Source organism: Phalacrocorax carbo, chromosome 21 (assembly GCF_963921805.1).
Source record: "Phalacrocorax carbo chromosome 21, bPhaCar2.1, whole genome shotgun sequence".
NCBI lineage: Eukaryota > Metazoa > Chordata > Aves > Suliformes > Phalacrocoracidae > Phalacrocorax > Phalacrocorax carbo.
The window spans coordinates 2,008,507-2,033,285 of record NC_087533.1 but is presented as its reverse complement, the minus strand read 5'-3'; the positions used below and the strand labels follow the sequence as shown (position 1 = coordinate 2,033,285).

Below are 24,779 nucleotides of genomic sequence, written 5' to 3'. Positions count from 1 at the left end.
AGCGAGCCCAGCAGCATCGAGCCGCGTGTTTTGTTTTGCCTTTTCAGCAGTAGTTCGGGAGAAGGAGCCCGGCAGGCCTCTGGGGCCGCTGCTGCAACGCTCGCTCCCCCATTCGGGGGCACGGCGGCCCCCCGGCTTTCCCCACGGCCAGCCGTTTCCAGGCGCAGCATTTCCAGGACGATTCGTACAGCTCAGGCTGTGAACCATCTTCTAAACGCCCCATATCCCCTTTGCAAGTTCTTGATACGTTTTCCTCTAGGGCTGCATGAGCCACCTGAGGATTACTGAGGTTGCTCCATAATTTATCATTTTAGGAAGCTGCAAGAGAGCTGCAGGTACCTACGGACGCAGGTGCCAATGGAGGGCGGGTTTGGGAGTCCTCTACCAAACTGGGACAAGCCGTGGATTTCCACGGAGCATAAATAAAGTTCTCCAAGTCTCAAATATTTTTTTCTGCACACTGCAATGAGCCTCTGGCTATGAGAATGTGTTTTTGTATGTAACTTGCTTTTGAATTTAGCCTTCAATGGCAAATCTGAAGTACTTTTCCTGCCCACCTAAATAAAATCTATAAATCTTGGCTAGCTCGTAAGTGAGAGATGAGCAAGAATTTTAAGTATTTCAAATAAGTTCCTACAGGTTCATAGCATTAGGAAGCCAATGTATTTTTTTTTCTTCCTCCTTAATCCTTTAATCCTTCAACAGTGAAGATGATTTCTGACAGTACGAGTAAGAACGAAGCATGCATTTTGGCAGTATTTTTCAAAGAACCCACGGCTGTGTTTCTTACCCACAGACTCGGTGGAGCTTTGGGCAATGTTTGCAGTCGATGCAGCACTTGCAATCTGAACAAAAGCTATTTCTGTAACGTTTCCTAGGTGCTATGGAAACACGTCTTGGTGGTTATTGGGGATCTGTGAGTAAACTGGTTGACATTTTCTCCAAGAGACCCGGATTTGAAAGCCTGGAGTTGTCCCTGTAGAAGAGAAGGAATTTGGGCGTTACTGCTGTGTCGGAGGGGTCCGGGGGAAGCTGGGCAGGGCAGGAGGCTCCGTGGCTTGGGGGAGGACCAGGAGAGAAGTCTGGACTAAACCAAAAGGGTGTCTGCGGGCTCTAGAGACCCGGGAGGAGGAGGAGGATACAGTTTGATTCCCTATTTCATTTATAACTTTTTTTCTTTTTTAGCTGAAGTAAAAAGAAAGTTTTCTAATCTGTTACAAGACCCGCTTGTCAAAGAAGAGGAGCCTTTGTAATTTCAGAAGCAAATGCAATGTGTGCAAAGCAAGTGCTTTACAGGGACAAGTTAAGGTTGGACTAGATGATCCCTGAGGTCCCTTCCAACCTGAGATTCTGTGATTCTGTGATAAGTTATTACACACGAGCATTGCTGTGTCATCATTCACACAGGTGCAAACTGAGTGAAAAAGGTGACTGCCCTGGTGACCTTTTGGCTTCTTGGTACAATATCAGTAACAGCACAGGTGCAGGGCATCAGCAAAATGAGGCCTCTGTCCCCAGCCTCAGGCCAGATTTGCACTAATGTTTCTCCTGGCATAGCTGAGCCTGCTATAATTATGAAGAAGATTGCACCCACAGCTGAAAGAGCTGATTTGCTTCCCTCCCCCCAAAAAAAAAAACCCAACAAAACCACCCTAAACGCCCAGTCGGGGTGTAGGCACAGCTGTCCTGGCCGAAGAGCCCTTTTGTCAGCTTCGGCTTTGCCGAGGGGAGCAGCAGAGCTCTGCCAGTTGAGAATCACCTGCCACCAGCACATCCAGCATCTCCACTGGGAGGCACTACCGGTGCAAGTACAGCACTGGAAATCAGCCTCGAGTCTCCTGGAGTCACAGGGAAATGCCTGAAACGCAGGTAGAAGGAAGAGACAGACTAATTTCTGTATTCCCTGTAGTGCACTTCCCTTGCGCGCGGTCGCTCGTAGCCCCCGAGGCTTTGGGAAGACACTGAACCCGCAGAGAGCAGCTGCAGCCTTCCCGCATTTTGACAGGTAATTGCGTGGCAAGTCTCGGCCGTGCTTCCCGGGGAATTTTAATTGGAAAAGAAAAGGAGCGAGCGTGGTGTATGGATCCGTGCGCAGCCTGTATGCATCGGCTCGGAAATAATTACACAGAGCTGTGCGTGGTGCAGGTAAGGGAGAGACGCAGTCGTGTTTCTGTTAGGGAAACATTTGTGGCGTTGGGGGCTGGCATGCTTCGCCTCGTGTGGGGGGCTCAATGCCCCGAAATAGGATGACTACTTGTGAAGGGAAGCGGCAAAACTTGGCTGAGCGCAGGGGTGTTGGAGGCACCAATGTGCTATTAATAAGGCCAGCTTTCTTTTCACACGTTCTGTACTTCTTTCTCACTCTGCCTGCTCTCCGCTTATTCAGGTTGGGGGGGGGGGGTATTTTTAAATGAGATATTTTTTCTTTTCTCACCAGCTCTGTCAAAATGGGACTTAACTCTAATAATAGTTGGCTTGAGCAAAACTCTGCAGTTTTGCTAAGAGCTTTGAAATCACGGGAAAAGGTAGTTTGTTCTGCTCTGCTTTTCCTCTTTTCTTGTGAATAATTCAGTAAATTGGTGTGGGAGCCAAGTTGTGGCTTAGAAATATTTTCAGGCGGCTTTAAGCTTAGATGGTAGCACATAGCTCTGATCTCTTCTTGCATTGGCATATGGATTTATCAAGGGCCATGCCAGCGCGCATCTCAAATCTCCAGTTAAAACCTGGTCCTGTTAAGCTTGCAGAGGCTGAGCAGCTACACCATCCTCTCTCTGTACGCAGAGGAGTGGTGCTCGGGCTCTGCCTCCACCTGGCTATCGCTCTGATGCCCGGAGGGGTCGGTGACATTGCTACCTCTGCAAGGAAGTGTCTGCGCGAAACTATAAATCAAGGTTACAAGTGAGCGGAGCTGGGGAATATACACTGGCAAACCCACAATGTTTGTCTGGCTTTCTCAGGAGCTCTTGGTCTGGGCACAGCTGTGGCGTATGTTTGGGAGGATATTTAAGCGAACACGTAGTGTCTGCTGCTTGGGCAAGATCCGCGGCGTGCTTCCGCCAGAAACCCTACACAAGCAGCCACGGCAAGACTGCTCCTCTCTGTCCGCCCTCCTTTCCTTCCCCTCTCCCTGGTAGCGAATTTAAGTGCCGCAGGCTGCAGGTCATAACGTTACTGTGGCCTTTAGGACTTGCTTCGCTAGCTCGTGAATCAGCCTGTGTCTGTGATTAATTCAGAAGACTTTGCTGATCTGAAGTTTCATCTGCCGGATCTCATTTAAGAGCTTGTGTCAGTGCCGCACTCATTCTTCAGCATTTAATCCTGTAACTGCAGTGGGAAGCTTGCATCAAATTCTTTGACTCGTTCTCATGGGAACTTGCTTTTGCTAAAGGAAAGGCAAGTGAAAGTTGTCTGTTACCCGCTTGGCTATGCATGACATCGTTCCTAACTGTGTTTTTACCTTTCTAAATGGAATATTTGGGATATTTTCCTTGCAAACCTGGACAGCCAGGGCAGACCGTGGCTACGTCCACCAAAGAAGCAAGTCACCACGTGATTGTCCAGGCGCCCTGTGGCACGAGACACTTTTATGGGAAACCTGGTTTTGGTGAGCTCAGTTAAATCATTCTGAGGTTACCCCATGGCAGACTGTTACGCGGTGTGCTGTTCTCTTGGGGTTTCTTTAAATCTCCCACTCCGCTTTCATCTATAACCTTAGTTTCTCCCCAGAATCCCCTTTTTTTTTAAAAAAAAAATAAGGGTGTGTGTGTGTTTATTTGGGGGGTTCTTTTTTTGAGAGTATTTGGTGGCAAGATAAATCTATCGGGGTAAGCAGCAGCATTGACTACTGGCTGCTTAATGTCTAATGATGGCTTGAAGCTTCCTTCAGTGGTTAAATTTGCAAAACCAGAACGTGGAAGAAGCTACGAGGTATATTAATAACATTTTTAGGTTACGCTGCCTTCCCAGTACATCTGTCCGAAATAACTTTTGGAGGATAGGTCAAACTTCAGAATGCTTTAACGATTGAATTTGTGACAGGCGCGTGGATGGAGCCTTTTTGTCTGTGATTTCAAATGCTTGGGCTTGTTCCTGTGTTTAAAAGATAGACATTCATTATCTACCTGTTCTGCTCCGTTGCAAGCTGCTGAACACGTAAGTAGCGGAGAATGCATCTCTCTCGCTTGCTTGCATTCCTTAAAATTGCCTGGCAAAAGAAGTTAGGAACAGAAAATATGACTCACACATGAAGATTATTGTGTAATTTTCAATTAAGAGATTCAGAAGAAGCAGGAGAGCATCCCAGTAGGGTCGGGACAGCGGGGGGCCAAGGTCCCCTGTCGAGGGCAGAGCCCGAAGGCTCCGGAGCCGGAGGAGTGATGGCCGTGGGGTGATGTGAACAAGCTCCTGAGCCCTCACGCAGTGCTGGGCCGAGCGCAGCCTTGTTTGCAGGTCTGGAAGAGCCACATCCCTGGTTGCTCAGATTTCATGAAGAAAGGTGTTTTGTAACAAGCATTGAGCGTTTTCCTTTACAGAAAAGAAAGTTCAGGAGGGGCAACGGTGTGCCGTTGTACGCCACGTAGTCAAATATCTCCTCAAGCACTGCTGATCATCAGAGCAATAATTTTCAAAAATAATACCCAAATCTACAGTTGAGGGAGCTCTGTATTGCCGGTGACGGAGCTGTTACATTCCTGCTCTGATTAGCAAAAACGTGGCATCTCTGGGCCCTACTTCAAAACTCTGCACCGGCAAAGCGCGCGAACCGGAACGGTTCGTCACAGCGTGGTTAATCGGCCTTGTAGGATTCTGCTCGCCCAAGCCTGGCCTACGTTAAAAAGCAAACTACAAACCTGACGTAGGGACCGTATGACGCATCCTGGCAGTTCTGGGTAGCTGACAGTGCTGCTGCTCTGCGGGCCTGTATACGGTTGTGCTATTTTGAATTGTTGCGTGTGCCTTTTGCACGTAGATGTTGACTAGCGTTGCTTCTCTTGTATTCGTTCCTGGTTTGTGTTGGGATTTTACCAACTCTTATCTATGGGCTTGATAGGAAGAACGTTCCTGGGATGGTGAGTTAGTACCAGGAACAAAGTTTTGTATTCAGAATTGTACATAAGCGCATATAAAACCGGATTTGGGAGTCATGCTTGGCTGCTAGGGAAAAAAGTAATGTGATAGTATGATGGTTGTCCAAGCAAAACAATTCCAGTAATAAATACCAAGGATAATGAGTAGCTGGAGAACCAGCATTATTTGGAGATATGAGTCAGCAAACAATTTTGAAAATAACACATTTGCTTGAGGAGCAACTGTGAACACCAAAAGAAACTAGTTTTACCCTCCTGATCATCAAGACGTCTGCATAAATAGAAGCAGATTCCTCTTTAATCCTTCTGACCCTGAGGTTGTCCAACTTATCTAGTGAGCCCACATTTTAAAGCGTGTGACAGCAGTTACTGAGATTGATAAACTGCACTGCAGCCTCGCACGAACCAAGGGGCTTGGGGTCAGCACGGTGAGACAGAACAGCAGCGGTATTTATTCCTCAGGCATGCCATAAACGCAGGTTAACGCCGCCAGAGCTTCACCAGCACTAGGAAAAGGCTGTGGAAGGCTTGGCTTGTCCCCCGAGCCCCGTGACCCTCGTGGCTTTTGTCCCTGCGGCTGGGTGCTGGCCTTGGTGTGGCTGAGCAGGGGTGCTGTGGCCGGCCGTAAAGTCAAGTTACGGGGTGTTGTGCTTTCCGCTCCGGGGCGAGGTGCGCTGATACGGTTGTTTTTTAGAGCTGGGCTGTAAACTAGGTCGCTGTAAAACAATCCGTGTTTTGAAAAGGGAGATCTCCCAGAGAATTTGGAATTGAGTTTGTTTTCGGTGATCTGATCAATGCGGCCACAAACCGCGCTGGTTAATGGCCACTCGGAGTGGGAGGGGGCGGCATTTCTTTAGCACCGTAATTAGATTAACAGCACGGACACGCGAGGTGCAAAGTGTCCCTGCCGACCCCGGGGCTCAGCCCATGTCCAGCCTGCAAGTTCGGACGCGCTTCCATCGAAGCATTCGGGCGTGCTCACCGTCTCTCCCTTCCTTTTGGACATGCTGAGACAGCTTTTTAGCTGAGGATTTGTGGCGTTGAACGGTGAGCGAGCGGCCCACACTGAAATGACGGCGCAGACGTACCCCTAACCTCTGTGGTCTTGATGAAATTGGGGTTTGGCCCTTGCTGTGGTGTTCCTCTTAAAAGGGCCCATAGGAAGGAAGGGGGCAACTTCTTTAGCCAGGCCTTTTGGGACAGGACATGGGGAAATGGTTTTAAACTAAAGAAGGGTAGATTTAGACTAGATATAAGGAAGACAGTTTTTTACAGTGAGGGTGGTGGAACGGGTTGCCCAGAGAGGTTGTGGAGGCTCCATCCCTGGAGACATTCAAGGTCAGGCTGGACAGGTGCTGAGCCGCCTGAAACTGAAGATGAGTTGGGACCTTGAGGGGCTGGAGCGTGTCCAGAGAAGGGCAGCGGGGCTGGGGCAGGGTCTGGAGCACAAGTGTGCTGGGGGGCGGCTGAGGGGGCTGGGGGGGTTTAGCCTGGAGAAGGGGGGGCTGAGGGGAGCCCTTCTCGCTCTCTGCAGCTGCCTGAGAGGGGCTGGAGTGAGGGGGGGGTCGGTCTCTGCTCCCAAGTAAATAGCGATAGGATGAGAGGAAACAGCCTCAAGTTGCACCAGGGCAGGTTTAGGTTGGATATGAGGGAAAAAGTCTTCCCTGCCAGAGCGGTCAGGCCCTGGAACAGGCGGCACAGGCTGCCCAGAGAGGTGGGGGAGTCACCATCCCTGGGGGGGTTCAAACACCGTATAGACATGGCCCGTGGGGCCATGGTTTAGGAGGCCTGGGGGTGTTGGGTTGGTGGTTGGACCTGATGATCCTAGAGGTCTTTTCCAACCAGAATGATTCTGTGATTCTATGAAGTTGAGTTGAAGATGTCCCTGCTCACTGCAGGGGGGTTGGACTAGATGACCTCTAAAGGTCCCCTCCAACCCAAACTGTTCTACGATTCTGTAGTTTTTGGGGCACAAAGGGGCAGTTTAGCTCTGTGCAACGGATGAGGAAGCCGTGGGTGAACCTGAGCCCCGTTCGTGGTGCCTGTGTGTTTCCCTAGCGGTTACTCGCAAGCCAGAAGAGGATGGCGAGCCCGGCTCCGTCCCGACAGCAGAGCTTGGCGAGAGGTCGCGTTGAGCGAAACCAGGGCTCTGACATTCCCCAGAGGGAGCCGCGTTTTGCCCTCTCTCCCTTCCAGATCCCCTGCCCTTTGCCCATCGGGGGCCATGGGCCTGCCGCGGTCCAAAGGGTCACCGGGGAGGGAGGGGAGAGGAGGGCAGCTCCGGGGGCTTGCGGGGAGCGAGGGGAGGGCAGCTCCGGGGGCTTGCGGGGAGAGAGGGGAGGGCAGCTCCGGGGGCTTGCGGGGAGGGAGGGGAGGGCAGCTCCGGGGGCTTGCGGGGAGCGAGGGGAGGGCAGCTCCGGGGGCTTGCGGGGAGAGAGGGGAGGGCAGCACCGGGGGGGCTTGCGGGGAGAGAGGGGAGGGCAGCACCGGGGGGGCTTGCGGGGAGCGAGGGGAGGGCAGCTCCGGGGGCTTGCGGGGAGCGAGGGGAGGGCAGCACCGGGGGGGCTTGCGGGGAGGGAGGGGAGGGCAGCACCGGGGGCTTGCGGGGAGCGAGGGAGGGAGGCAGCTCCGGGGGCTTGCGGGGAGCGAGGGGAGGGCAGCTCCGGGGGCTTGCGGGGAGCGAGGGAGGGAGGCAGCTCCGGGGGCTTGCGGGGAGGGAGGGGAGGGGAGCACCGGGGGCTTGCGGGGAGGGAGGGGAGGGCAGCTCCGGGGGCTTGCGGGGAGGGAGGGGAGGGCAGCACCGGGGGCTTGCGGGGAGGGAGGGGAGGGCAGCATCGGGGGCTTGCGGGGAGCGAGGGAGGGAGGCAGCTCCGGGGGCTTGCGGGGAGGGAGGGGAGGGCAGCTCCGGGGGCTTGCGGGGAGAGAGGGGAGGGCAGCACCGGGGGCTTGCGGGGAGGGAGGGGAGGGCAGCACCGGGGGGGCTTGCGGGGAGAGAGGGGAGGGCAGCACCGGGGGCTTGCGGGGAGGGAGGGGAGGGCAGCACCGGGGGGGCTTGCGGGGAGGGAGGGGAGGGCAGCTCCGGGGGCTTGCGGGGAGGGAGGGGAGGGCAGCACCGGGGGCTTGCGGGGAGGGAGGGGAGGGCAGCTCCGGGGGCTTGCGGGGAGGGAGGGGAGGGCAGCACCGGGGGGGCTTGCGGGCTGCGGGGAGCGAGGCAGAGCTGCCCGGGCCGGCTGCCCCGGCGGCGGGGAGGGGACGGGGAGCCCCGGTGCTGCGGGAGGGAGGCACCTGCGGGAGGTGGAGCCGGGGAGGGGCCCGGCAGAGGCTCCGAGCGCCCCCCGCCCACCTCCCGGGCCGGCCTCCCCGCGGGGCCCCGCCCGCAGCCGCTCCCCGCGGCGGGCAGGGCCGGCCGGCGCCGGGCGAGGGACCCCCCGCGCCGGGGGAGCGGCCGGGGGCGCCGCCGGGAGGCGAGGAAGGTAAGGCAGCTCTCCCCGCTCCCCCCCAGCATCAGCGGCTTTTTTCTGTAAGCCTCGCGGGGTATTTTCAGGTTCCCGAGCCCACTTGTTGCTTAGTAACTTCCCCGCTCTTCGATTTGCGGGTTTGGAGAATTAACGTCTGTAATGAAGGTTTTTCTCCTCTGGCAGTGTTGCGTCGGGCGGGGGGCGGCTCGGCCCCCGGGGGTCCGTGGGTGCCCTGGGCGGGGGGGCAATGCCCTCGGGCTTCCCAAGTGAGCCCTGCCGGGGAGGGGGCGCCTGGCAGCACGCTTTTAACCAGATGGGGAGGAAAAAAAATACTTGATACTCAGTAATTTCCAATGATGCTCTGCTGGTTGTAGACCCATTCGTTTCTGCTGTGAGCGAAGATCCCCAGCGATCCTCTTGAGGTTGGGTATGAGGGAAAATGCCTTCCCTGCCAGAGGGGTCGCGGATTGGCACAGGCTGCCCAGAGAGGTGGGGGAGTCACCGTCCCTGGGGGGGTTCAAACACCGTGTAGACGTGTCCCTTGGGGCCATGGTTTAGGAGGCCTGGGGGTGTTGGGTTAGTCTTGATGATCCTAGAGGTCTTTTCCAACCAGAATGATTCTGTGATTCTATGAAGTTGGATTGAAGATGTCCCTGCTCACGGCAGGGGAGTTGGACTAGATGACCTCTAAAGGTTCCCTCCAACCCAAACTGTTCTATGATTCTACGATTCTGTAGTTTTTGGGGCACGAAGGGGCAGTTTAGCTCTGTGCAAGGGACAAGGAAGCCGTGGATGAACCTGAGCCCCGTTCGTGGTGCCTGTGTGTTTCCCTAGCGGTTGGACTTGATCTGGGGGTCTTTCCCAACCCTAATGATCCTGTGATCTGTCCCCTTGGACAGGGTGCCTGGCTTCTCTTGCCGACTCAAGACTGATTAACTCCGCACACTTCCCCCCCTTCCCTGCTAATTGTTTTACTTCTGTTTCCCTTTTACTAATCTCTGACTTCAGGTTTCTATTGCGCCTTTCTACTCACTAGTTGTAAATGCTTTACTGGACTTAGTCTAGAGTCAGGGGTGTGTAGCAAGCCGGAGCTGTTGAAGGGAGCCTCTTTCGTGTCCGGGGTGCGTTGTGCAAGGATTCCCACCGGAATCCCAGTCGAGAAGGCATTTCAGCTTGCAGCCCCCCTCCCGCGGGGTCAAGGATGCCCGCAGGGCTTGCAGAGATGTGAGTTCAGTGCTTCCTGCTCAGAGGTTGTACCTAGCTCCCAAAGAGGCAGCTGACGGATGGGAATGTCTAGAATTTGAATTTCAATAGATTTTTGCATATCACTTAATCTGTTTGTTTTCCCTCCCTCCCCTGACTGGGACTTGGAGGACATAGGATGCATTCCTAAGCATTAATATTATTGACGCTGTTGTTCAGGAGAAGGGGGCTTCCTGTTGAAAAATGCTAGTCCTTTGTTTGCTACAGCCCTAGGGCAGTGAATGCACACCCTGAAAAATAAAATTCCCAGGGAGGGTAGTTACTATGATCATAGTAGACACTTTGCAAGTAGCCACGGCTCGTCTGTTCGTATTTGTTCAGAAAATGGCCTGGAAGCTATAGTCCATTTGAAGGACTAAATGCCCTGCAGGGTCTTATTATTTACGACAGAGAAGACAGGAGGTCTTCCCTTTCCACTCTTCCCCGACCTCCTTTGTTCTGGGCACCACACAGGCATGATAAAAGAGTCTCATTTGAAATCAAAGCTCTGGACTGGTAAGATAAAGGAGAAGAATAAAGCAGGCAAAACAATACAATATCTGCATTCCTAAGTCTTAAAAAGCAGATTTAGTTCATCGCAAATCCCCAAACGTATTGGGTTTTCATTTTTATTAAAGCTTTTCTACGCTTCTTTAGCTGTGTGAGGAGGATGTATGGGAAAATGTCATTTTCGTCCTCCTTAAGGCTATTGCATCCTGCTAGTGCTGTACAAAATGACTGTAACGTGAGCGAGGCTTGTGTCCCTTGGCTTAGATGTTGTTTCCACTCCAGGTGAGTGGGAATTTTGCTTCCAAAGGTAAAATCATCTCGGGGCATAATGCAGGTGTTAACAGCTAAAGTACAAACCATTTATCAGGTCAGGGTTGTAAACAGAAAAAGAACCAGAACGATATCAATCTTGGAGGAGTAGGTTACTGAAAGTTGAAGGTAACTGGTCTGGGCTGTAAACAGCTGCCCTCTGGCTAGTGGAAGTGGAGATCGGCATCTCCTGCGAAGGGACTGGGAGAGCAGCAGCCATGTTACTCATCGTACTGGGAGTACCGCATGCTTCAGAAGATTGAAGTAACGGCTGCGCCGGGTGGTTTAAGAAAAGGGGAGGTAGTGTGCTTTGACCCGAGTCTCCTCCTTATTCCAGATGGATTGCTCATGGCCCTTCCTGACAGAATATAAAGGTTCCTTCCCAGTGCCTTCCCAAGGCCTTGCGTAAGAGCAAACACCCTCTCGCTCCAGGACTGGGCTCCATCTGCCGAACTCCTCGTTATTCAACTTGTGTTGTTTGTTGATTCCTGTCAGATCTTTTTTTGTTGCTTGCCTCCTCCCACCGCTCAAGCTGGAGCGTGCTGCCGTGCAAAGCTGGAGTAACTTGACTGCCACAGTCACTCCGGTTATCCTGGTTTAGCTGATGGCAGGACTGGGCTGAAGCGTCATTTGTGTTTGACTGACTGGTGAAAGCCCTGGGCTGCGTGCATGTGTCCAAAGTACTTGATGTTATTCGGGGTTGGCTGGGGTCACTGTCAAGTTTTTGGAAAATCTCCAGCAGCAGAAGTGGAAATAGAGTGGGTGAGGCTCGAGCGACCGCGCTGCAGCTTCATCGGCACTGTTCTGAAGCCTTGTGATCGAGGAAGGGTGCTGCATGCAGCTGGTGTTTGAGTAAGGGAGGGCAAAGGCAGTTTGCCTTCAAATAAGTAGTTGAGAAAGGCCGATTCTGGACTCTTCTGAAGCCATGGCCATAGTAGGCAGGGCAATAAACATTTGGTTTGTTTGTATTAAAGGCGGGGTGAGGTCAGCCTTTAAGAAAGCCTATCTGTAAGGATATCTAGCAGCTCAAGTAATTTCCGACAGAGAACGTGTGGTGTTTTCATCACGGGAGACTGTTGAGTTGGAGGAGCTGTGGCAGAGATGGCTGAGGTACAGCTGAACGTGCGGTGGTGTCCCCTAATGGGTTAGGTGGCATCTTGGATCCTGATTGTTCTCCCCTCTCTTCCTTATTTGCAAGTATCTGGGGCTCCTAACACACAGGGCCTGGATGACATCGATGCTTACTTGGTTGTTGTTGTTGTTACTTATGTGGTTGTCCTTGACGCTGCCGCACCACTTGAGGTTCAAGATAAGAAGTCTGCTAACCAGTAACACCTTCCGTGGGACCGTGTCTTTGGGGTTGTTCTAAAACAGAGTTTCTTGTCAAACCATAGCAATTGTGCAAGTATTACAGATACCTTCAAGGTACAGCATCACATTCTCTTTAGTGCAAATTCAGTGTTATGTGAAGGCCTCGGTACATTTTGGCGTAGCTTGTGCTTGGGCGTGCCAGGCCAAATGATCTTGGTATCCCGAAGTGACCATGGGTGAAAGACCAACGCCATCTCCCTGATGGACAGATCTGACGTTCACTTGTGCTAGTGGTACCATTACCTGAACCAGACCATTATTTTTCAGGAGGTTGATTAATCTCCAAGGCAAGCAAGATAAGCAAAAGGAGTGCATTAAGCTCTGCTAGAACACGTAGAGGTTTAGCAACATGTAGCATGAACGGAAGAGAAAAAAGATACTGCAGGTGTCTCTTTTGCTCCTTTTCTTCTAGCTCTGCGTGTCCCAGGTTGCTCCCCTTGTCTCCCAGTCCCACTGCATTGCCACTATATTACTCAGCGCTGCTTTTTTTCCCAGATAAAATTCAAACATGTTAACAGAATTAATAAATTGACCTTGGCAGCCCTTGTAGCTTTGAAACCTCTCTCCTTTCTCAGTTAACCTTCAGCTGACTGATTTATCTCTTCTCACCGTATGCTGCTTCCCGTGGGGTAGGTGTGCTGTACTTCAGGGAATTAGTTCAGAGATGTCTTGTGGTCTGTTTGTTCAGGAGGTCAGGTCATATTATCTTAATGCTTCCTTATGGCCTTAGAGTCTTTGAAAGGTCAGGCATATCTTTGGCCTGGGAGGTAGCGCAGATTTCTTTGTATCAAACTTTGCTGTCCGTGGGTAGGTGACACACTTGAGCATCCAGAACCTCGTGGGTTTTGTTCTTATCCAATTCTAAAGAACAAATTTGGCAATGGAGAGCATGGAAATGGGTTTTGTCATTGGAAATGGTTCACGGTTCTCATGCACTTTTTCTCACTGACATAAAGAAACCTTCTGCAGACAGTTCAAACCGTAGATGGTCCCTGTGGGTATCATTACAGATGCCTGCGTTCAGTCGAATAAATAACATTGAGAGCAAACGATGCTGCCAGTCCGGTCCACCGCTAGCTTTTGGATTTGCAGCCTTCTCTCTCAGGAAGAGTATTGATGAGACCCAAACGCAGTGGAAGCTGGGGGGGTTGTTGTATAATCTGGGCAGGAAAATACACCGAGGAGGTTGCCAGATCTCTGGTGCCAGGTGTTCCTATGCTAACCAGAATAAGGCCGTACTCCAAATTGAGCCAAAACTCAAGGCTGGCAAGGACAAGGGAGAGTTGCAGCTTTGCTGAGGCTATTGCTTACAGACTCTGCCCAAAGGATGGCTCCAGAAGCCTGGGCAGATACAAGAATAATAAGCGCAGCTTCCTTATTGCTGGACTTTGCAAATCAGAACAGCAACATCGCTTACTGGTTTCCATGACCTACTTTACTTCCCACGTGTGCTGCTGCTCTTGTGATAGCTGGAAATGTGTGCTCGTTCTTGGCTGGTTTTCGTCTTCATAGGTCATTTTAATGCTTTTTATCTAATGACACTCACATTAATCACCTTTAACGTATTTTGTGACTTCTTATACCACAGAAGGCCAGCCATAACTGATGTCAGCCTGGCACAAGATAAATGCCACAGCATCAAAAAGCACCCAGTACTTTTATTTTATTTTTCTTTTCTTTATAGAGCAAATGAGTAAGCACAAGTTTATGAAGGTTATTGGAGATAAAAGGATATTTTTAAACTCACATCTATGGAATTTTAGAATCTCTTTCTGAAAATCTTTATGACCACCGAGGGAGCCCTGTGTAGAGATTAGTGCAGTTATTGGTGTGGTGTTGGTTGGTCCTTCTTCAAAACCAGCGTCCTGGTCAAGGACTAAAGGACGGTGCTTGGTGGTGCGTGGTTCCAGATTCTGGTTGGGTTTTTAGGGCCGTGTAAATTAGCTTCCAAAATAGAATCTGCTGCGGCAGGAGGAAAGGAGTAAAATGTCTTGTTGCTAAGGAACATGACAGAGAACTGGGAGATGTGACTCAGTTCTTGGCTTGGTGTAATTTCTCTTCAGTAAGATGTGGGTCCACAGAGCATGTCTTTCTAAGTGTGAAGGGATGGATATTAAAAATATTTACTGAAGCTTTAAGGGAGGGGCTGGGATAACTGGTGCTCTGTGAGGAACCAGTTGAACTCAGTCCACTCACACAGTTAAACCTATTCCTGGGTCTTTGCAGAGTCAGGATCGTAGGAAATAGGTGGCACGACCAAACGCAGCTTTTCATCTCCTGATTCCTGGTACTGTTCCTCCTTCAAAAGAGTCTGTTGCTGCTCTTTCTGTCCCTGCAGCACGGGTTAATTTCAGAGGAGAGTGGGTCTTGAGGGTCTAATAGCCTGGAAAAATTTTAGCTTGACTTGCTGTAAATCTCTTTTCAGAGAGGAAGGATTTCACTTTTGTTTCGTAATACCTAGCCGTGCTTTTTTTTTTTTTAATGCCATTCCCACGCCTTTTTCTGTCTTTGATTTCGTGACTGGATATTGCACTTTGTTTATGTATTTTAAACCATGCAGCCACACGTGTTCTTGCGTTTGACCTTAGCGCCCCGCTCTCCTCGCAGCAGGGGACAGCTGCGCTCTGTAGCCTCTAAAATCGCTGTTAATAAGAAGAGAAGCAAACATGCTGGCCATGTGCTGGGAACGTGGGTCACATACACCCGCCAAGATTTTCTCTTAGAGTCCAAGTTTACTAACCCTGTGGTAGAAAACATGCCGCTGTCAACATCCTGTGAAGAGGATTTTGTCTAGGCCTGAGTTCAAAACCAAATATTAGCAACAGGAGATAAAGCAGGTGTCCTTTATTTGTTTAGCAGGGGGTTGTTTGCCCTTGGCAAAATCTAAGGAGGTTACAGGGGGACGGGTGGTGGGTTTGTGAGGGTGTCTAAGAGGACACCCATGTGCCATTACCCTGTTCAAAAGATGTTGCTGGGTCACCGTCCGCCGAGCGAGCACTTACCTTCTTTGTCTGCAGAAATGTGCAAGACTTGAAATCTCTTAATGTTTGTTTTTCTGTTGTTTCCCCTGGTCTTTGAAAAGAGGCCGGGTGTCTAAGGCGGGGGGTGCTCTCCAGGGCTGCAAGGTTGACTCTGTTGTGTTTTGTTCTCGGAGCCTTTGCATCATGCAGTTTTTCTTACTGAAAAGGGAAAGAAAACACAGGCACAAAATGATTTTGGGGGCACAGTAAGGCTGCGCTTACTAAAAGGCTTCTCCTGTTTGGTTGCATGATTGAAAGCCAAGGAGCCAGGAGCCAGCGCTCTTTTCCATCCTACCTTTTGTTTTGTTGCCAACACTTTGGGCAATTGTCATTAAATATTACATTTGAGAAGAGGTCTCGGGAAGTTTTATGGCCCAGGCGTGATCCTTGTGCAGTTTGGGCTGAGGCACATGCTATCGTTGGACTGTGCTCTAATCTTAGGGGTGTAAATCCAGAGTAATTCCATCCCTGTCAAATCCGTACGGGCACAGGAGGGATCAGAGGTTGGCGCTCCGCGCCTTGATTGTGCCTCAGTGAATTCAGCTCCTGTGCCAGCAGGCCGAGGGTAGAGTTTTGCAGCGTGTTGGCTTTGGCAGCAGAGCTCGGCCTAAGAAGGTCTGGTTTCCTGCGCTTTGCTCCGCCGCCCCCTCGCTTGGGCTGCCGCAAGAGCGTCGCGGTCGGCAGATTGTTTTTTAATCTGGGTCGCTGCCGTGACTTAGCTCGCAGCGCAGCCCCACAGAAAGGTGTAGGGACGCGACGGGAGTGCCGCCACGGCCCATGGGGGCAGCGGGCTGGGGGAAGATGCACGAGTCCTCAGCATAGCCGAAGAGAGCTTTTTGGGAAGCGGGTTCCCAAAGTGACCCAGGAAAAGCATATTGTGCCGAACAGCCATGAAAGTACTTCGAATCAGCCGATTCGTGTTCCTGATGTAAACAAGCTGCGTAAAGTGCCTTTTCAGTCTGCGGCGTTAGGGTGAACAAGCCCTGCGTTTGATGAAGTGATTGTTATTTAATAGTTTTTATCAATGTCAGGGGAATTTCGGGCCTTGCTCGTACTACAAAACTTGGTGGTATAGCAACAAGGGCACGGTTTGATTGATAAACGTTCCTCGGGGAGGTGCAGTGTATGGCAGGTTCCCAAAACCACAATAAACTACCTGGCACAAATATGCCTTTTCCTTCCCTCCCTTCCCACCATATGAAGGCTCCGGCCAGCGTAGTTATGTCAGCCAAGGGTGTGATATTTTCCCTCGCTCCTAATTGACACATTCGTGCCAGCAAAGCTCCACAAGCAGTCCAACCTCAGGTGCGGTTTTTTTGTTTGCGTTTTGATTTGCTTTGTACTTTTTTTTTGCCCCAGCCAGTATCACGGTGCTAGATGGAGAATTTCCCTTTGCTTTTTCAGGCCAGGATATTTAGCCAAACCTGCCTTTCTGAGGCAAATTGATCCCTGGTCCTTCTAGGAAAGCCTCTGTTTCTTGGTAAACAATTTGTTTTATAGTGGTTAAATCTGAGGTGGAAAGTACTACAGATAAATGTTAGGGGTTTTGTTCAGTTTTGCTTGCCTTTCAGTTGGCAATCCAGCAGCATCTCTGACTGTAGCAACCGTGTAAAATTGTCTGGTAGTAATGCTGCTTTATCGTCCCGATTTATCTCCATGTCACTTGTCAACGGGAGAGCGCTGCTTGCTGCTGCTGGTGCTGTCACCAGTGGGACTGCAAAGGTTTGGCACCAGGGTTTTGGAGCAGAAAACCTTTATTCTGTGGGATTCTCGGTAGCAACCTTGGCCTTGGTGCTTATCCAGAGACTGGCCCTGCTGGATTAGCTTCATCTAATCCGAAATGCATCAGAAATTCAGTCTCTCTCAGAATGCGTTGCTGGATTGAGGGTCAAACCATGCTAGAGGACTTGGGAGGGGGATAGAAAGCATTTCACCTTTTATTGCTGTTGGCAGAAGGACAGTGTACCTGACAGCCTCCTGAGCTCGCGCAGCTTTTGAGGATAGCTTATCCTTATCAGACACCTACTTGCTTTTTTGTTCTTTTTTATAACCTGTCAGCAGAGAGATGGCTGCTTGGATTTTCTCACTGTTCCCTCTTCTTCCCCACCCAGGAGCAGCCTAACTCCTATCAGTGAATCATTCTTGCGTAGGTATAGAACTCTGGAGTCGGCTTAGCCTGAGAAACTCTCATACCGAGTGGGCAGTGATTCAGAGGAGAGCGGTGCGGGAAGCTGTCTTTACCCAAGGAACCAGGCAAATGTTTCAACAGGCCGTTGATAAGTGAATTTCTGGTTACTCAACCTGCTCAGGCATTGCCCTGTCAGTGTCTTGGGCTGTTGGACCGGTACGCTGTGGGAGTGTGTTTGTAGGAGTCTGGTTAATCATGCGGAAAACAAGACAATTATTTTAGCCTGTACTTGAGTGGCTTAAAGGCAGAGCAGATTTATCGTGTTTTAAAAACTCGGGTCTGCGTTCCGGTTAGTGGTGTAAACAAGCATCGATGCCGAGCAAAGTGCACCGTTGGATCGTGGCACGGTGCATCCGTCGCACCTTTGCGGGTTTTTAATGCAGTCGCTTGCTGACCTGGTCAGCAGCAGTAGCAGAATCTCTGCAGCACTGGAACTGGATGTGGTTTTCTCCCTTTTAAACCCATTATCTGATGGACTCACTTTTCATTCAGTCAAGCAAGGTACTCCACAAAGAACTGTACAGGGAGTCAGTGAAACAATTCAAATGAACACATAGGTATTAGTAATTGCCTTATTTGTCTGTTCATTTGGCTGCTGTAAAGTGTCTGTCTCGGGTCTATCACCTCCAGAGCATTTCTCAGGAGCCCGGGGGTGGTAACCCTCTGGAATTCCACACAAGCCAGGATGAGGCTCTGTCTCCATTTATTCTTGAGCGGGGCTGAGAGGAGGTGATAAACGAGCCGTTACTTTATGGTGGTGACGGATACAACCAAAACCTCTCCTAATTTTGTTTGGCGTGTCAGCACAATCTGTTCATTTATTGTGTGTAATTAAAAAACCTCATCGAACTGAAAACATTCCTTTAATTAAAGCCCCCGTAGCCACAGTTTGTCATGCTCAGTGCTTCTGCGTTTCGTTAAATGATTTGGGCTTGATTGTTGAGAATGCAGGCGTGGGTTTTGTTGGAGATCTTAGGATTTGGGGTACTCAAATGTATTTGGCTGCTGCAGGTTGGTGTGGTGTCATGCTGCTAAAAGGGACTTTATCCACAAGCAGAACTCTACCCTGCTCACATGGACAGAAATATGTTAAGGTCACTGGAATACGGTTTATTATAAATAGAGGGACTGCGTCAATACCTGGTACAAAAGAAGGGAAAATACTCAGCTGTTTAAAGGGATTTAAACATTGTGAAGCATAGCGTGGTATCACCTTGTTCGTGGGACAAGGTTTCTCACGTTGTCTGGGTGAAGAACACGCTGTCTGCCCGTGTGAAGCAGTACGGCGTAAGCCTCTCTTGTGCCGAGTCCCGGCTTCGGAGGCGGCTCACTGGATTTCGGGCTGCACGCGTTGCCGAGCAGTAGCGACGCTGAAGAGATGCGCCTTTGTCAGCAGGGGTCTTCGCTGCTTTTCTTCTTCGTTTCAAATGGCGTTACTCTGCTGAAATCTGATTGCGCTACTTCTAGGGTTTAATGCAGGTGGAATACAGGGTTGTCCTTCCTCTCCGGGATCCGAGACAGGAGCAGGGCGGTGATAGCTAGTATCGCCTCGCGGTGCTGCAGGAGCCTTTACAACTTCCTGCAGCTGTAAAGGCTTCCTCACAAAGCGCAGCCTTTTATACCTAGTGATTCGTTCTTTTCAGTAGAGCTCTTCTGTTGAAGTTAAACTGCTTTTAAATCATGTACACAATGGCACTTTTGTTGGGGAGGCCTGAGCCCTGTTGCTTTCAGAGCGGGCCTCGGGAACCAAAGTTGACATTCAAGGGCATGTTTCTGCTTCCCATTCAAACCTGGCTCAGCCTCCCCTCCCAGTCTGCATGGGTTTGTTGGCGTCACCCACTTCTGCCCTGTCTTACTCTCCATTTGCTTCGACTGCGGATTATGCTTCTTAGCGGGGCTGGGTGGTTTTAACAGAGCGACCGACTCAGCAGTGCAACACAGAGGCCGTGCGGCGTTGGAGGAGCGGAGCCGAAGGTTTGCGGGGACGGCTCCTGAGCTGTGCTCTCGTCTCGTAGTAGACTCCTTGTATTTATCCTGGAGGGGATAAGCTGCATCTCTTCAAATCAGCTGCCTTTAGTTTTCTATTAAATAAAACAAAGACAGTAATGCTTTTATCTTGCAAAGGCCTGAGAAGGCTCAGGGAGCTAATAACACCCTGGAATGGACCGTACCTCCTCAGCTGCAGCGAGGTTCATTAACGTTGCAGGTGTGCTGGAAGGGCGGTCTGTCGCGCTTAGAGCTAAACATGCTCTGAGTTCAGATATTATTAGTCATTCATTTGTTCTGGAGGTGCCCAAGACTACTGGAATGAGAGCCAGGAACAAAGCATTTATTTCAGCTCGTAGATTATACACCGTGTTTGTCAACGTTTATGAGATTACTCGTTTTGTAAGTCTAGCCCCGTTCGTTTTTCCAGAGATGAAAACTGTAGCTCTCAGGTGGTGCCCGCCATCCAATACGCCGTGATGGTCCTATAGTACCCTCCCACCTGAAGCTGCTTTGCAGATAAACGTGTCTTTGTGTTAAATTCTTCCATTACAGCTGTCCATTTCTGCACTAGCCGAGAAGTAGAACAAAAGCCAAGTCTCTGTTTAGTATTGGACCTTGGAAAATCTGGTCCTGTAAGTAATTGGTGCTAACGTTACGGCAGTTCTTACGTGCTCTGTAGAACGTGTTAAGCTTGGCCTTGCCAAACTGAGCCGAATCTACAATGAAGCGGGTTTTTTTTTGTTTTGTGCAGTGTCGAAAAAGCACGGCAAGCTCATCACCTTCCTTCGTACATTCATGAAGTCGCGCCCAACAAAACAGAAACTGAAACAGCGGGGGATCCTGAAGGAACGGGTGTTTGGCTGTGACCTGGGAGAGCATCTTCTCAACTCTGGCCATGACGGTAAGAAACAACCCATTCTCGAGGTCTTCCTCTGTTGGGAATCTTATTTCAGGGTGATGGTATCTAGCAAAGGGTAGTTGGCACTGGCGGAGGAGTGTGTAACAAAAATCAAGGGCTGAAAGGTAAATTGAGGCTAATGCTAATAAGAAGCCAGCATTGTGGTCTGACGTGGGAGCACTGGAGAGGGATGGAACTGCTGAAGATGAGTCCTCAACCTCTTGAAGTCTTCAGATAAAACTTTTTTTTGCAGGGAAATAAACGTTACTTATGTGTCAGTGTTAATGAATAATTAACTGGTACATTAAATCCATCCATTTCTCTAACTCGGTACCTTCGTATCGATCTGGCATAATTTGCAGTGTAAATCCTTCATCTGCCTTTTCCCTTAGTATCACAAAACTTACAGGAATTAACTGGATTTATGTTTCATCGCAGCTGACTCTTCTCTCGGCTTGTCACGGTGAGTTTTCTGTAGCTCCTCTCGGTCCCGTTCGCCTTCCCATCAGCAGGCTGGGGAGGCAGCGGAGAAGAGCTGCCCATTCCAAGAAGAAATAACCCAACTGTTAACACTCTTCCTCAGATGAACTTTCATTTGACATGCTCGCTCCTACCCTCTCCCTGTGACATCTCCAATCCAGGCAGCGAAGGCAGGGAGGTAACTGCATTGCCGAGTGTCAAACAGAGGACCTGAATTCTTTCATAGTTCACCAGCCAAGGTCGTTCCCATGAATGGCCCATGCTGAGGGTTATTTAGAGAAGCAGCATGGAGCAGCCGTGGGCTGCAGGCGGTTTGACCAGCAGTTAAAGCCGTCAGGAAATTAGCGATGGGTGTAGCATCGCTGTCTGGCTGTGTCAGCTTGTTGATCTGTTTGATATTTTTGCTCCTTGCCCAGCGCAGTAGGTTTTGCAGCAGCCCTCTTCTGCCGGAGTTGTTCATCTGATGCCTCCTGGCTTTTGCGGGTGGGCTGAAGGAGAAGCGAAGTGACCTGTGGGGTAGGAAAGGAGCTTCTCTGTTAAATTTGTTTTCAGCGGTACTTCAGACTCCTTGTTGGTATGAGTGCCTTTTGGAAAAGGGTGGTAAAGGGTGGGGAGCTGTTCCGTGCACTTTTTCCAGCTGATTCAGTTGGTAGCAGCAGTGTGCGCTCCCTTGCCTGACATGAAGTGTTTTACTACCAGTTGGTGAATAGTATGAGCTTGCTCTTATGGAATCAGGACTGTGGCAAGGCTCGTTGGCTTCTTAATTGGAACCAGTGGAGATCTTTATTGCTGGGGCTTGAAAAGCATCAGAGAGCCAGAAACTGGATGGTTTGGAGACAGAAACAGACAGTAACCCATGTAAGAACTACATCAGGAGTAGGTAATTTACACCGCCAGATAGCTATAGAGCTGGTTTTATATTCACGCTGTGGGAGCAGTCTTGGAGGGCAGGAGACATGCCAGCAGAGTGAGCTCATTGATGGGAAAGAGAGAATTCTCTTTTATCCCCAGCCCTCCTCCTGTCCGTTTTAGTTAGGCACAAGTCAGCAATACTTAAAGCTTTTCCCTGCCCTCTGCGCTGACTTCTTCCCCTGGCTTTAAGGGGTGTGCGTTTTATTTAGCAATAAAAGACACATCCTGAGCTGAAGTAAACTGTTGTAACTCTGCTGGAGGCTCCTATTTGACAGCCTCTAGGAGCTCAATTCTTGTTCTGGTCGCTCCCCTCCCATCACGTGCGACTGAGTGACCGTGACTGAGCTGGCTAATGAGGTCTCTTCATCTGAGGACTTACCAGTTGCTTTCACCCTTGATTCAATAACCCTTTCCCAACTCCCTGGAGTGAAGCAGATCCAAGCTCAGTGTTGCTACCAGGGGCACGTCTCCATTTCACACAGCAGGACTGTTTTTTTTCCTGTGTGATTCAGCTCTCTGACCTGTATTCCAAGTGATGTAATCCATGGGATTGGTTTTGTGGAGACGTTTCTGGGTTCCTGTGAATCAAGCTCCGCACATGCACAGCATTTGAAGATTCCCTCATTCCGTAGCATTAATGTTCCTCAGTCTTAAAGCCAACTGCAGTGCTGGTCTGCAGGAAGGGGTCTGAGATATCACAGGAGACCCTAAGTTGAATTAGATGGAGTAAAGATACGGTCCTGCTCCTTCGCCTCATAACCAGAACATAAACGAGTATTTTTAGAGGAGTATTGTAGCTAAAGTCAGTGCATGGTACCTACTGGCAATGCTTTGGGATTACGACCACAAAACATCTCAGTTCAGGAAAAAAAAAAGCACCCAATACATTCACAGGTTCGTTTTGATGGGTTGCTGTCCAATACCCAACCGATTTAGCAGGACCGAAGGAGAAATGACACTGTCACAGTGTTTGAAATGAGTGGCAAGGCATCCGTGTGCTCCTCAGAAATGCAATACTGAAACAAACTGGAGTTATGGTAAAAATTGTACTAATTATCAGCTTTGGGGAGCTGACAAACCTAACGCTCAAGAATTTGCTGTGAAACAAGAGGAGCAGTTGGAATTTTGCAGTCGTGAACATCTGAAACTTTGCGTGTTTTTTAGACAGGAAAGGGCGAGAGAGGAGCAGACCAAGAGGATGAAGGGGATAAGGAAGGACAAAAACTGAGAGGTCTAACGCTTTTTCACTAAATACTGTGTTGAGGCAGCTGGCGCAGATCGCTTAGGTAGGAGAAGGGTGTGTTTGCCGTCGTGTGTCTGTACGCCCAGAAGGGAATCTACCAACGAATGCTTTACCTGCTGCAGCGTGTTGTCTTTCTGCGGGCTCCGCGGGTCGCCGCTCTCACTCTGCCTCAGTTGCGCCTCTCTCAAAAAGAGAAGTTGGCATGAGAGGTATAGGAGGAGAGCGATGCAGAAACGTGGCCTGTCTGTAGTAACTAGATGGTTTTGCTGCTGTTACGGAGCAAGAGCCCGGGTGATACCGTCCTGTAAAGCTCCGTATGGATGCTTTACGTTCAGCGTGTGCCGAGTTCTGAGCTTGCCTTGGCTTACTTGAGGTTTTGAGATGGGTCTTGCGCTGAGGCAGAGTGCTCTCTCTTCCGAAAGGTTCCTCGGGCTGGCGTGACAGGACTTGCGTCTGCTAACCTTCAGGGCGTAATTCGTCTGTTTATGGGAGCGCCTCCCTCGGGGAGCGTGTCTGGGTGAGACGGGATGAGTGGGGTGGGCAGGCTGGGGGTGCTGCTGCCGTTTCATTTTTGGTGAGGGTGCGGTTTGTCATTTTTTTAATTGATGTGTGTGGATCTTGAGAAGTAACACTACAAGCGGGCATAGGGAGGGAGGTAAGGATTTTAACAGAAGTTCACAGCAGCGGCTGCAGGGGTGAGTACTGCACCTTAAAACCTTTCTGTATGCCTGGTGATTCACGTTGGGGATTGCAGCGAGTATTGGGCTGGCGACTAGAGGCGGGTTATTTCTTTTTAGTTCCAGTTTGTAGCATGCTGACACTTTGAGCTCCCCAAACAACGGTGGGGCTGAAACAGTGCTTTCCCAAAGGCCCTTGCAGGCAAGGTAGCAGTGAGGGGAAGGAAGGATCGTGTCCGGTTTCTTAGGGAGGATCTGAGTCCTGGGCAGATCACAGGGTTATTTTTCAGAATCATCTGTGTTCTAAGCTGCTTTTAAAAAGGGGAGGTGGGAGCCAGATGTGCTGCTGGTCACTGGGCTGGGGTATGCATAGGTGTAACAGCGGTCTGTCCCTTTTGTTCCTCCTCTCTGTCGCGCATCAGTACCGAATTATGGGCTGGTGCCTGTAGGAGCAAAACCAGTTTCAATGTGAGGGATTTTGGACTACTCTGTTGGGTCTAAATCTAGCAAAGGTGGTGGTGATGCTCCCTCCAGGTATGTTGGTTTGTGCAATACCTCTCCAGTCAGCTCTAGTCACCCAGTGGAGCCTGCCTTAAGAGGCCCGTCTCCATTTAATTCTAGTGCATTAATCATTTGTTGGCTCCTTCTGGGGTTTGAATACTTCCCCTGCCAGTGAAGCATCATTTGGAAGCAGACCAAGCTTAGTAGGGAGTAGCTGTTCCTTCATCGCCCTGAGAGGTGTTCCCAGTTGGTTTGGTGCTGTTGACACCTGCCACGCTGGTTTGTTTTATGGAGCTGTGAGATGCAGCAAATTCAGCATAATCCCTGACTCGTGAAGAGGCCTTCTTCCCTTTGTAGGTAGAATTCTTTCCCCGTAATTTTTTTTCTCTCAAAGGAAACCAAATACAACTTAAATTTAGCTTGACCCCAATTAGAAAAAATTCTGCTTGCAGAGGATGTGTTTGTTTGGTGTGGGAGCTGGTTAAATAAATGCTGCATTGCAGCATCTGCACCGTGTCCTCGTTCGTGCCTCAGAACATTTCAAAACGGAGCTCTCCACAACGTCTGAATTTATGACGAGTGTGGGAAGCCAACGCTGGAGCAGGATCCTGGCAGGACCAGTGGGGAGAGGAGTCCACGCTGGCACAGGTTTGCTGGCAGGACTTGTGACCCCGCAGGGGACCCGCGCTGGGGCCGTGTGTCCCTGACGGGCTGCACCCCGTGGGAGGGACCCGCGCTGGGGCCGTGTGTCCCTGACGGGCTGCTCCCCGTGGGAGGGACCCACACTGGGGCCGTGTGTCCCTGACGGGCTGCTCCCCGTGGGAGGGACCCGCGCTGGGGCCGTGTGTCCGTGACGGGCTGCACCCCGTGGGAGGGACCCGCGCTGGGGCCGTG

General features: G+C 50.5%; 1 protein-coding gene and 1 long non-coding RNA gene across 7 annotated transcripts in view; both read left to right on the top strand.

Moving 5' to 3' along the window:
• ARHGAP32 (Rho GTPase activating protein 32) overlaps nt 1-24,779 on the top strand; it is a 261,791-nt gene that overhangs the window by 202,675 nt on the left and 34,337 nt on the right. For 4 of the 6 annotated variants that reach the window (XM_064470921.1, XM_064470920.1, XM_064470919.1 and 1 more), the window contains one exon: nt 19,926-20,075. In XM_064470921.1, the coding sequence (XP_064326991.1) occupies nt 19,926-20,075 (150 nt within the window). Of the gene's footprint in view, nt 1-8,473; nt 8,561-19,726; nt 19,807-19,925; nt 20,076-24,779 lie in introns of those variants that run through there. The other 2 variants (XM_064470923.1, XM_064470922.1) reach the window with 2 other exon arrangements.
• On the top strand, nt 20,083-21,693 carry LOC135316685 (uncharacterized). Its single transcript, XR_010375925.1, has 2 exons — nt 20,083-20,535; nt 20,656-21,693. It is a non-coding gene; the product is annotated as an uncharacterized LOC135316685 (long non-coding RNA).